At 35.6% G+C, this 14,147-nt stretch overlaps 1 protein-coding gene across 4 annotated transcripts in view; it reads left to right on the forward strand.

Annotated features, from left to right (window-relative positions):
- The window catches only part of SelR (methionine sulfoxide reductase SelR), a 113,181-nt gene that overhangs the window by 15,816 nt on the left and 83,218 nt on the right, over window positions 1-14,147 (forward strand). For all 4 annotated transcript variants that reach the window (XR_011335935.1, XR_011335936.1, XM_069845816.1 and 1 more), the window contains exon 2: window positions 5,737-5,909. Coding sequence is in view for 2 of the 4 variants with exons in the window: in XM_069845816.1 (XP_069701917.1) it covers window positions 5,737-5,909 (173 nt within the window). In the remaining 2 variants the exon portion in view is untranslated. The remainder of the gene's footprint in view (window positions 1-5,736; window positions 5,910-14,147) is intronic.

Genomic DNA, 14,147 nt, shown 5'->3' on the forward strand with positions numbered 1-14,147 from the left:
TGTATCTTTGAACACGATCGTAAGTGAATCATTTTTATTACTGTATTGGTTGCATTACACACTACATATTCATGCTTCAATTCAATAACTACTGTTGTGTTCATTTTTATTCTATTGCAAATGTCTCTTCTCTAATTATTTTACGTTATGGTAGACTTAAAATAGGTTGTGATAATAAAGATGCATGGGCATATTTAAGTACCGTACCTAATGAAATGTTTCAGTTGAAATTTCGAAGTTGGTTAACATGTGTTTATGTTGGCTCTTGTACTCATGAGAGAACGCCATTGGTCAATTATACACAAATAACATCAGAATACGTAATATCGACTTTACATATCGTTATTGACATACATATCGATATGCATAGTTGTCTACGTTCTCGGTTTATTGTGAATCAATAATTTTCGTATTCACGTCCTCTGCTTCTCGTTTTCATTCTGGTTCTCGTTCCCGGTTTATTGTGAACCAGCCTTAACTCAGTACTGACGGTACACTCAGTTGATTCTTCTCAAGTTCCACATATAAAATAGTGAACAAATGCACCCTGTCAATTATCTCTTCGTTTTTCTTTGTTTGTCAGACTATTTGTTTCAAAAACAATTATAATAATCATGAAAGAAAAAAGAAAAGAGGACCGAACTTCTTCCAGTTTGAAGTAAGAATTCTTTTAGAATTTGTTGCAATTCTCCATCCGTATTAGAAAATATAAGTATTGACGGAAGTTTTCCAAAAGAAAAACAGGCTGCTTGGTTGGATTTAACCAGTCTTCGTCTAAAAAAATATTGCTAAATATTAAGTTCAAATTAATGTTTATAATTAAAAGCAATAAATCTTAAAATTAATACTGATGTTATTGATTGACTTATTGAAAATGTTGATTAATTATAGCTTGGCAAAAACGCTCTTCCAGGCACAGTATCATTGCAATGCTCTGCATGGGGAACGGATTCATCATCATTGTCAGAGCCTCTTAAACCATGTAACTCCTCTAGCAATCGCATCATCTGTGGATCTTCAGGCTGTTCTTTATTGCTGATACTTCTCGCAATGTTATGCAATACTGCAGTAGCTTTTATTATAGTCATGGCCTTCTGAAGACCACATCTTAAACCCACTGAGAGAACTGGAAAACTTCTTTTCCAAATTTCATATTGCCTTTCTTCTTTAATGTATGATCTATTGTACCGCTGTTCTGCTGAAGTTAGTGGATTTAGCAATGAGATTAGTAAACATGGTTTGCAGGCATAAGTTCCATCTCCTAATAAATAGCCATGTTGTGTTTCACCATTTTCAAATTGTGCTATGCGAACACAGTTGCGAAATATGGTACTATCATGCACAGATCCTGCCCATCTTGCTACAGTATCTCTTATCAATAGATTATGCAACTGATTGTTTGATAATTCAAAAAGAAGTATTCCTTCCTGTTATGAAAGTGTACTGCATTGTCTCCCCCAAGAGACTGAATTCTGATGCGAGTGCAGTCTATTGTTCCTATAACACTAGGAGATCCACCTATTTGATGAAATCCATCTATTACACTTTGTGGATCTGCCCTTGCTAGAGAGACAATCAATCAATCTTCTTAATGTATCCAGCTGCCTGCCGACAACATAAAGTCCACTATAGTCCACTGTAGTCTATTCAGTTGTTTTTCACGAGAAATGAGGGGTATTTTGATAGGTGTTCATTATAGATGCCTGTTGCTAGTAGCCAGAGTTGGGGTGTAGTCAATATATACTGCAGGGCTGTGTCTTCTGCAACTGGTACTGAAGATTTTATTTTACTTCTTTTGTGGTTTATGGATGGACAGTATAGAAGACTGTGTTCCAGATCTTCATGATTATTGCACCACAGACAAGTAGGATTATCAGAAATGTGAAATCGGTGTAGGTACAATTGTGTGACAATGTGATCTGTTCTGGCTCTTGTTAAAAATGTTTGACCATGTCTGGGCAAGTTTTTGTACATTTTCAGGTCATTTGGTTTCATGAAGTGTAGAAAAAACGAAGTAATGATTTCCGACACTTCATTGGTGCTACTACAGTCACGAAACTTGAGGTGATGAGAGTACTAGGAACAATAGACTGTGCTGATACCATTTCACATTGCCTATGATGAGGTGATAGTAGTGATCCTAGTGGTTAGGAACTATCAATGGATGCATATTCCCTAAGTATTGGGCTTCGTGACTGTATATATTAGACTGTGGTGATAGGCTGCACCATTGTTCGATATACAGGATGATTCAGACCACCCGTAACAGTAATTTATTTCGGAAATTAGTGCATTAAAATTTTCGAGGCAAAAATATTTATAACTAAAGCACATATGAACTTTCACTTGAGCTTTATTTAATCAATCAGCCTTAACAGGAAATAGGGTCAGTGGCGTATTACTTTAAAATTTCAAATGAGAGTCGTTGTTAAATATAGTACCATTTGATAGAGCTCTTCAAAACAAACAACTTTCGTCGAAAACGTTTTTATTAATTCCTACTTTTTCAATGAGAAAACATACGAAAAGGCAATGGGTGATTCAGACCAACTGTAAGTCATTTATTTCGGAAACTAGTGGATTAAAATTTTCGAGTCAAAAATATTTGTGACTAAAGTACATGTGAACTTTCACTTGAACTTGATTTCATCAATCAGCCTTAACAGAAAGTAGGGTCAGTGGCGTATCACTTTAAAATTTCAAATGGGAGTTGGGGTCAAATAGGGTATCATTTAATAGAGCTCTTCAAAACAAACACTTTCAAAGGAAACGTTTTTATTAATTCCTACTCTTTCAGTGAAAAAACGTACGAAAAGATAATGTCATTAATACTGAGAAATGTTACGAGAAGAAAATGTAAATTAGGTAAGTACATTTAATGTTGACATAGGCTAATGAAAACACACACAATTACCTGGCTGAGTGTAGACCTGGTGGCCGGCAGCACCGTCGAGGGGTGGATTAAAGTAAACTACCTATTCCTCTTTGCTCGCTCAGCAGTGTTTCCTTTAGTCACTCCAATACAGTATCTACGGCCAGGTCTACATGTACACTGCACTTAACCAGGTAATAAGCTCAGATGGTCTTGCCCAACAATGTACAATAAGAAGGAAGTGTTTTGTTTTCTCTGTACTTATGTATCTACTTTTTTCTAATTTTGCAATTACTTTTATGACTAATAAAATAAGTACCTAAAAGTTAAGAGTGATTACAAATACCTCCTACATACTACAAACAGAATATGCGGTCCTATGGCATGGCCAGCACGATCTCCTGACTTGAATCCTTTGGATTTCTATCTTTGGGGATGGTTAAAAAACATCGTCTATCAAGATCGTTCCACAACAAGAAATGATATGAAACAGCGAATCCGGGAGACCTTCCAGTCACTTGACCACGCCGAAGTGTTAGGAGTCACTGACAGTGTTAGAAGAAGAGTATGTGTGTGTGCTGCTCAGAACGGCATACACTTTGAACATTTGTAAAAATTAATGGCTTGTCCAGTCTTTCAGTAACATCCATCAACATTAATTGTCTTGTTAAGATTTTCGTATTGTAACATTTCTCAGTATTGATGGCATTGTCTTTTCGTACGTTTTCTCATTGAAAGAGTAGGAATTGATAAAAACGTTTACTATGGAAGTTGTTTGTTTTGAAGAGCTCTATCTAATGGTACCATATTTGAACCCGACTCCCATTTGAAATTTTAAAGTGATACGCCACTGGCCCTACTTCCTATTAGGACTGATTGATGAAATCAAGCTCAAGTGAAAGTTCACATGTGCTTTAGTTATAAATATTTTTGTCTCAAAAATTTTAATGGACTAGTTTCCGAAATAAATTACTGTTACGGGTGGTCTGAATCACCCTGTATAGTAGTAGTGTCCCCGATAATTATATTAAAGGCACCTGTGGCATACGATCGTAAAGTTGTCAAAACTCTGTTTATTGGCGAAATGGGGTTATTTCTATTGTTAGAGAACTCTAACATCTCATTCATTTGTTCCACCAACCACCACACTGTTTCCTTACTCAATCGAAATCTATCTTCAAATTTTCTATCTCCCATATTTTCAAAAGGATCGCCTCTTTCCACAATAACACCAATCCTTTTATTTCCGCCGTGATTTGCGTGTTCAGGATACATCATTTCGTCTTCAATTCCGTCAAATTGTGACCGCCATTTTGTTTTTCTCGACATGTTCAATTCAAGATAATTGGTCCCACATCTGTGATCAAATTTGATCATCACCAACTCTCTTGTTTAACTTTGACCGAGATTAATGCACCACAAATTGATGTTGAAGATGGTTAAATGCCGACTTAACCATCGTCAATTTTTAATCGAGAATGGTGCACAAGGGCACTAATGTAGATTGATTATAGGGACAGAGTAAGGAATCAACAAGAGGTATGTGATTTTTTAATATAATACACTCAAATGAAAATATAACACAAAAACACACATTATACACTGTATATACAGGGTGCGGCATTTAAAACAGACCACCTGAATAGCACGACCATTTGTATCTTCAAGACAGATCTTCAGACAAAAGTTGTTTGGCGTGGAGGGGGACATATTGTGGTATAAATATTTGTTTGTTGCAGGTGTAGGAGAGATATGGAAACCAACTTCATTACTTTAAATGGATTGATATGATTTATTATTTACTATTTAATAGTGCGTTTGAAGACACATACAAAAACTGTGTTTGAATGACCATTGAACATAGGTGAAGGTTAATTGCGAACATATGTTTGTTAAAAAAAAAGTCAATAATTTCTGTAACTTACTTACATCATATGTTCTGAATTACATCACGTGTTCAAGTCTTCAGGGCTGTCAGTATTTCTTGGTACATTTTTTGTTTTAATTTTACCCACAAATGCCCTGGTAAATAGATTGAAGAAAACACATTGAGTGGCCAGCTACTCACCTGATTTCAACCTGCTGGATTTCTTGCTTATGGGACCACTTAAAGTTCAGGATCTATCAGGATAAGCCAAAAATAAGTTGTAGATGTAAAGGAAAGAAGTAGAGATATGCAATAGATCAGTCCTTTACTGCAAAAGAGACAATGGACAGTTTTCATGATAGACTGGGACATTGGCTGTGAATGTTTATTTCGAAAACATTTTGTGAAGATTGTAAATTTTTTTAATCACATTTTGATTTGTCAAGTGAACACTTAAAAAATATGCGTCTAATAAACTCGAAACTTTTTTTTAATTTAAAATTGCCGCAACCTGTTTCTTTTCATACATGCAATTCAATGTACATGCAAATATGTGAAAATTAATACCAGTATAAGCTATATTGTGTTGTTTTTTTGTTACTTTTTGTTTCACTTTCAATATATTACATTAAAAAATGTAAATACTTGTGTAATTTTACTCGATTTATTTCAATAAATTTTTATATAATATATGTAAAACTGAATATTATAAAGTTACAAGTAATATTCGACTCTTACTTCTACACTACTGTATATTATATTACATATAAATATTATTTATATTTTTAGCTATCATAGTATTTCTGAATGGTCTTTGCAATTTATAAAGAACACAAAATAAGAATTTGCAATTTAAATTACATTTTAGTAATTTACAGGCATTCTCTTTTCTCTGCATAATTCACATACCATGTCTTTACAAAATTGTTTTTGTATTTAATTTATAATAACAAATTAATCGCAATGAAAGGGACATTGTTTCTTTCTCTTGGTGTAGGGCATTCACAGGAAAATATTACAAGACGACAGATGCAGGAATATATACTTGTGTCGTCTGTGGTGAGGAATTATTTTCTTCCGAAACAAAATTTGAATCTGGGTGTGGTTGGCCAGCCTTCAATGATGTTCTGGACCAAGGCAGGGTGAAGTTAACAAAGGATGCCTCCCATGGTGAGTAACAAAGTGAAGAAGTAAGTACAGTTTTGAAGTACTATAGCCAGCTCCAACTAACTGTTATGTAATAGATCATGTATGATGGAAATAACAGCTTTCAACTTCTCCTTGCTAGATTATATTCGAAATAATATGACTTGAAGTTAAAGTATCTATAATAGTTAAATATCTGTATTATTTCTTGAAACACGTTTTAGGGTATTTAACTACTACAAATATTCTTAATTATAAACCTCAAAGCTATAGAGATAGAGGTCGACCTCTCTCAAGGTGGTAAGATAGTTTCAGCTGCCTTGCGCCTATTTCACGAAAGTACAAATACAAATGTACAAATTTACAGAAAATAGATTCTGTAGCTACAAATTACAATAAAATGTGTTCTACAAAACATACGAAAATATTCCTGTAATAATTGTAAGAGTGATTTATGGGCTGTGAGTGATTTATATAATAGGCCTTGGTTCACATAAGATAGGTTATGCATTTTCTAAAAGTCATTCATTCATTCATTGGCAGGTGTTTCACTGCAAACCCAGCATTCTCCAATCTTTTCTATTTTCCACCTTCCTCTTAGTCTGCACATACAATCCATATATCTTAATGTTGTCTATCATCTGATATCTTCTTCTGCCCCGAAATTTTGTTCCATTTACCATTCCTTCCAGTGCATCATTCAGTTATAGTTTCTTCTTGTCAGTGACCAAGCCAATTTCTTTTTCTCTTCCTGATCATTTTCAGCATTATTCTTTCTTCATCCACTCTTTCTAGCAGAGATTCATTTCTTAATTTGTCCATTTCATATGTTCCATTTCTCTCCATATCCACATTTCAAATGCTTCTAGATGTTTCTCCTCTCTTCGTCATAATGTCCATATTTCTGATAACCATGAATGCAAAACAAAATAGTGTATCAACTAGGTTCCAAGACACGTTGTCCACAAACACAACATCCAATCATATTTATGTCTACACATTCTTTTGGCCATTATATTTATAGTCTACTTTTTTAAAGTCCGTTACGGTTTGATTCACAATTTTCATGTCCACTAATGTGATGTCCATATTCTTCAATGTCCTGCTGAGTTTATTTCTGCATCCACTGAAGAATGTATCTTCCATTTCCATCAGGCCATCTGGTGACAAGTTGTTTTTTTTGTGTGAAGAATGCCGACAACAATTGGAAAGACCTAACATACAGATTCTGTAAACGTATTTTATACTGGTAATTTAAATATCTGAAATAAAGTTAAACAATCAAGCATATGCTACTAAATCCCTGGGAAGTTCGTATACATCTTCTTTATTTTTTTTGTTAAAATCTTTTTCTTTCCAGAAGCAAATCTGGCAACCATAGTCAGAAGTAAGTAGTTCAGATGCAGATATTTTACTTTATGCAATATTGTATTTTTATGTGTACATTAATACACTGTGTCCTGGTTAGAGGGATCGAGAAATAAATGCTTACCATTTAAAATCAGGCGAAGGTATTGTTGTGATTTATATCTCACAAGATGCAGAAACTGTCCAAGTTTATGCAACAGCTGCATGTTATGCGCATGACCACCACTGCTTAACACGGAAACAAGCCTGTCTGCATTCAGTAGAGCATTCCGTCATTGGGAAGTTCTTCTTCTTTGAGGAGACAGTCACAGAGAATGTGTATCTGGACATGTTGCAGAACTTTTGTTATTGACCAACTCTGCCCAGGATCGGTTTTTCAGCAACATGTGCCTTTACTGTGGAGCAGTGCGTGACTTCTTGGATGCAAACTTTCCCGATAGATTGATCGGAAGAGAGGATCCCTTGCCTGGCCATCTAGGTCACCCGACCTGAACTCCTTTTGACTTTTTTCTGGGACTTTGCGAAGGATGTTGTGTACCAGCATGGTAGAGTTGACACTTTGGAAGAATGGAGGCAACGCTTTATAAATGCAGCTGCGCTAGTCACTCCACAATATTACAGAACACTTGTTGGGAGGTTGAATACCATTTAGATGTCTGCAAAGTAACTTGAGGCCCACACATCGAGTTGCATTTACCATTCTCCAAAACTCTGAGAGTTTTTACATCACGTTATGTAACAACAGACGAAAAACTTATTTCGCGTGTAGAAAATTACGAAGAATTATATAATTTGAGGTGTTCCCATTATAGTAATCAAGTCGTTTCTTGCAAATATATTATGTAACCAATATTTCTTTCGTTTCTTCCTCTTCAATTAAGACGCATGAAGCAATTACAAATTCTTATTCGCTAACAGATGTAATTAATAGACCTAACCTCAACTCCTCTGCTTTCAGTAATGTCAATATCGTACGACGTCATGTTTTAAACAGCTGATAGGGGAATCCGATGAGGTGAAGCCATTACAGTGAACGCACTGCACTTAAAATATCCGTTGCGTGCGATTCGTACGAGGAGTGCGATGTGATGTAGTGAATGCTTACCTTAAATCATCATATATTATATAATTTGAATTTGTAATGGAAGTTACGGGAAAACTGCTGAACGGATTTTAATAAATTACCCCTCATTTTCAAGCTAGGCACCCAAAGTTTTTCACAAAAATAGTAGTTTTAGTCAAATGTCAATTTTCCTACTTCATTTTCGTATTTTCCAAAATCCATCTGTCGTTAGTTTTGAGAAATACATAATGGGTTTTCAGAATAAAACAAAACACAAATACACTACAATAAACAATATCACATGAAGGCTACGACCAGCAGGATTACTGACATATTTAGATTTCAGATGGCTCAGATTCTCTGACATCATAATTCCAATATGTCGATCTTCATTTGTGCAGCTTTTTCACAGTGATCTCAACATTATAAACTGTATACACAACTGATATAAACCCTATTGAACATGTGTGCGGAATGCGAGTTAGAAGTCGTCTACCTCCTCACAGCAACTTACAGCAGCTCCGAAATGTTCTAAGTAAAGAATGGAATAGAATCGACCAGACTGACATCCAGAATCTGATCGAAGGGTTGAATCGGTGAATGGTAACAGTCATACAGTCACGGGGAGGCAATACCTGCTATTAGCAACATCTGGGTGGCCACAAAATCAGTTTAACATTTGGAAGAAAATTGATACAATTTGTAAGTTTTCACAACTTTTAATTATATCCATTGTTTGGCATTGAAAATGATAGCGCAAGTGATAATAAAAAAGAGTTTTTTTCTGGGAAGCAATGATTTCTTCATTTCATAATTGGTTTTCTGATTCTCTCCTCATAAAAAAATTGAGAAACTTTAGGTGGCCCGGTTTTTTTGTCGGTGAGTGTAGTTGTTCATTATTGCAGGAAAATGACTTTCAGATTTCACTTGTTTATTGTGTGTTTATGCAATGTGTACCAATAACAAGTATCCATGTACTTTTAATTTATTTTTGATATTTCTGTGCTAGATTATGTTTCTACTCTTAACTTAGAAACTCAGTGTATTGATTTATGAATAATACAGCTCCAGCTATAGTCCAGTCATGCTTTCAAGCATGAATACGAGTATATAAGTGGACCATATTGGGCAATTCAGAATACAACTATGTACCAATGCTTATTATTTTTTTAACACTTGTAATTAAATAATTTGAAACACATATGTCAATATTTATTTAATATACACTTACAAGAGTCCGAAGCCAAAATTTCACGTAATCTGGATGAATAGTACTGAATATACAAAGAAAGATGTGGACCATAGTTAGGGGAAACTATGGTACTCTTTTAACCAACTTGTCATACTGGATTACACACAACATTTCTGTTTCCGAATGTAAATTGCTGGCACTTTGAACTCAGGAGATTCTTATATGTACAGTAACTCCTTTCAACATCAACTGAAACCAATTGTGCATATTTTGTAAGCACATGGAAAGGGCAATAAGTAGAAATTGCTAAGGCTTGCACATCCGGATTGTTTCTCAAACTGAATTCAAGTTTGGCTTTGGTAAATCCGTCAAGATTGTCTCTCACAGTTGTCAATTTCTTGTACTACGAGGGCTATTCATAAAGTAACTTCCATTATTTTTTACAAACCTGTGAATGACGTTACAGAATTGGTTACAATACATTTGAAAGTATACACTCTAGTTTATTTTTCCACATAGTTTCCAGTCACATTGAGACACTTGTCGTATTGTTTGACGAGCTTTGAAATTCCGCAATCGTAGAATTTGGCCACCTGCGACTGAAGCCAACCTACGACGCTGGTTTTCAACTCTTTGTCGTCAAAGCACTTCGAGCCAAGCCACGTCTTCATGTGCATGAAGAGATGGTAATTGCTAGGCGCCATATCTGGGCTATAGGGAGGGTGATCCAATACTTCCCAGATGAACTCTTGCAGTTTGGTCGCAGTACGACGCGCTTTGTGCGGCCAGGTGTTGTCATGAAGGAAAATAACCCCAGAGCTCAACATGCCACGACGTTTGTTTTGAATGGCCCTTTTCAAGTTTGTTAGTGTGTTACAGTAATGCTCAGTGTTAATTGTGGCATTCCTCTCCAAGAACTCCACTAGCAAAATTCCTTTTCTGTCCCATGAGTTTCCTCGTGGAAAGTGCTTGACGACACTTTTTGGGTTTTTTCGGGGAGTGAGTATGGCCCCACTGCATTGATTGAAGCTTTGTTTCTGGATTCACATACTGCATTCAAGTCTCATCTCCTGTCACAATCTGATTGAGAAAGGCATCACATTCTCTTTCGTAACGCCAGTAGTGGCTCGTGACGTAAAAAGCATGTGAAGCAGTGTTAGGTCGACTTTTAATTTTATAACAACAAAAATCATGTTAAGTGTCGGTTTATTAAAAATACGTGACATTGATGTGATGATGATGATGATGATGATGATGATAATAGGCCTAGTAATAATAAAATAGTCCACACCTGTGGAGTAACGGTCAGCGCGTCTGGCTGCAAAACCAGGTGGCCCGGGTTCGATTCCCGGTCGGGGCGAGTTACCTGGTTGAGGTTTTTTCCGGGGTTTTCCCTCAACCCAATATGAGCAAATGCTGGGTAACTTTCACCGGCATTAACACCTTCATCTCATTCAGACGCTAAATAACCTAAGATGTTGATAAAGCGTCGTAAAATAACCTACTTAAAAAAATAAAATAAAAAAAAATAATAAAATAATAAAAAATTAACAGTAATACGTAATCATACCTATTTTTTGAAGACAAGTTGAATCCTTCTGTCCTTCATGGCAGCGAATTTATTGGTCACATCGTCGTGGAAAGGTTGATTCTTCATAATTTTGTTCACAATTTTCTTCTGCATGGAAATATTTGCGAGTGACGAGAGTCTTTGTTGTGACATGGAACTACGCAAATAGTTTTTAATTCGATTCAAGGAAGAAAAACTTCTTTCCGCGGAGACACTTGTTGATGGCACTGTCATAATTAGTGAAAGTAGCTTGTACGTTTCACTAAAGATATCTTTATGAACTTCATTTTGAATGGGGACATTTTTGTACTGACTGTCAGAGTAAAGCAACTCAAGTTCGGCTTTAAGACACGACATTCTTGGGAACAATGCTGGATAATGTTCATGTAATGAGTTTAGCTCACTATTCGGAAACTTTTTTGAATACACTTCGGATTTTGAAGTATCAATCAAAGCAACAAATTTGAGTTTGTTTATATCTTGAAACCTGATATTCATCTGCATTAGAATGTTATCAATTATTTCGTAATATAATATCTTATAACTATCATACAATTGCTTCTTTGTTAGATTCTTGTATTTTCTTGCAGAGATGTCACCTTTTTCATGTGCCATTTCAAATATTTTTGCAAAAGAATCCTCACTTCTTTTGTTTATATCTAGAAACCTGATATTCATCTGCATTAGAATGTTATCAATTATTTCGTAATATAATATCTTATAACTATCATACAATTGCTCCTTTGTTAGATTCTTGTACTTTCTTGCAGAGATGTCACCTTTTTCATGCGCCATTTCAAATATTTTTGCAAAAGAATCCTCTCTTCTTTTGTTGCTGACAACACTGCATGTGTTTTGTATTGCTGCAGCGCAATACGCGATATCTAAGGACTTCTGCAGAATATAAAAAAAGGATAGTAGTAAGCTCAAAAAGTTCATGAAATACAAAGCAAAAAAATGCATATTCAAAATCATTCATGTTATTTAAATATCCCTCCGAAAGACGCATTGCAGTCTCATCAGATTCTGGGTCTTCCATTATTTCTTCAAATACAGATTTCAGATTATCCCAGTTTTCAACAATTACTCGGAGAAGTCTAGAAATGGAGGACCAACATGTATCTACCACTGTCGGTATACGACTTCCTACAGTCGTATCCAGTAAGTAAGTTCTCTTAGCCGAGTGGTGGAAGAATGGTGGTATTCCGCTTATGTTAGAAAAAAATGTCCGACACTTTTGTATTTGTTTGCAACTCTGTTTCAGAACAAGGTTCAGGCGATGAGCTAAGCAATGTACAAAAATAGCTTGGGGTGCTACGTCTTTAACTTTCTTCTGTAGGCCATTTAAATGGCAGCCATTACGCTAGCTCCATCATAGCACTGGCCAACAAGTTTTGATTTGTAGTCATATTGCTCTAAAACTGAGTCAACGAGCTGGAATAATGTTTCTGACGACCGATTTGAACTCACATCGTAAAATCCTAAGAATCGTTCCACTAGTTCAGCATCTGAATTTAGCAATCTTATTATGATGCAACACTGTGACTTTTGAGCAATATCGGTTGTGTCATCGATTTGTACAGAAAAGAAATCTGATTCCTTTATCTCAGTTCTTACATGCTCATCTATTAGTTCAGAAATACATTCTATAACTTCATTTTGAATTGTTTTAGATTCACCACTAAAAACATGTTTGATTTTTGAATAGTGATATTGAATTTCCTGGGAACTTCTTGAAATTAATACATTAAGGAGTTCCTTAAAATTGCCGCGATTCAAAGAAGTAGCGCTTTCATCGTGGCCACGAAAGGCCAGCTCTTGTTTACTCAGATACAGAACTGTATCAATAACAATATGCATTATGAGTCTGTTTAATCTGACAGTTTCATTGAACTGTGTGATGTAAAGCCTAGAACTTTCATGCAGAACATCGGCAATTGTATTAAGATTTTTTCAAGCCGCTTGAGTCCTAGCGCACATCTTAGGTGTTCCGTCGAATCCGCGTGCTTGCGAAGGCTACGGGATATATTGAAAAAATCTGAGAATCCTACCTTATTCCAATTGTGTTCATTGATGCCAAGGAGAAGGCACGGCCAGCAGAATAATTTATTTAAATATGTACTCCCACACAGCCATGAATTATCACTATACCAAGTATTGTTGAAGTGTTTAGTGTAATTTTTTCCAGTAGATGGATTTACTTTAGTTTTGTTTATGTCCACTACAGGAGTCGGCCTTCCTTTAACCAACACATCCTTCTTATCTTCATCAGTCCAACGGGAAAACTGAGTTTCTAAAACACTACACACAATATCGTTGTGTGGTTCCATGTCACAAGTATTACACAGTTCCCATTTACTGATAATATAAACAGCACTAAATTCCTAAAGCACACTGATTCTATGAATATTACTCTTAAATTAAAAATAATCTCTAATGTAGGCCTAATAAGAACAGTCGAGAAACTAATGAGCTAATCATAATGCGATCTTTATGCACACTCTCTCACGTAACCGCGGCAAAATTTAACTTTGTATATAGGCTACAGTAGTACAACGCTAACATAACAAAGTTTTTTTTTTTTTAAATTCCTCTTATATTATATTTTCACTTTCCTCAAGACTCGTGCTTGCTTCTTTAGCAAAACAGCTTTAAAAATTACAAACATATTCATTTATTATATACTTCCTATGGGCGAAATTAATTGTACGCTTTTAAATTTCTGTAATTTTCATTGTTAGATTTGGCTACTCTGATTTGTCCCCTTGTCTTTGATTGGCGGAACGTTGTGAATTCGTCTCTTTTACTATTTCACGTCTGCACAAAGCCATGATCCTAACTGTTGTTGGGGGGCGAGGGGTTTAGGCTCATTTCCATGGTAACCACAGCTGAGTGAAATACTAACAGGATAAGAACGGAGCTCACTTCACCAGCGCAGAACTTAAATATATCGGAGTCTGGTTGCTACGAAGCAAGCGAAATAGCAAGTCACAACGCAAGAAGTGGATTCACCTGCGCTACGTTCGTTAATTCTTCAGCGTGGCGCGATTTTTGAATGTACATAAACAT

Source organism: Periplaneta americana, chromosome 14, assembly GCF_040183065.1.
Source record: "Periplaneta americana isolate PAMFEO1 chromosome 14, P.americana_PAMFEO1_priV1, whole genome shotgun sequence".
In the NCBI taxonomy this organism is placed as follows: Eukaryota; Metazoa; Arthropoda; class Insecta; order Blattodea; family Blattidae; genus Periplaneta; species Periplaneta americana.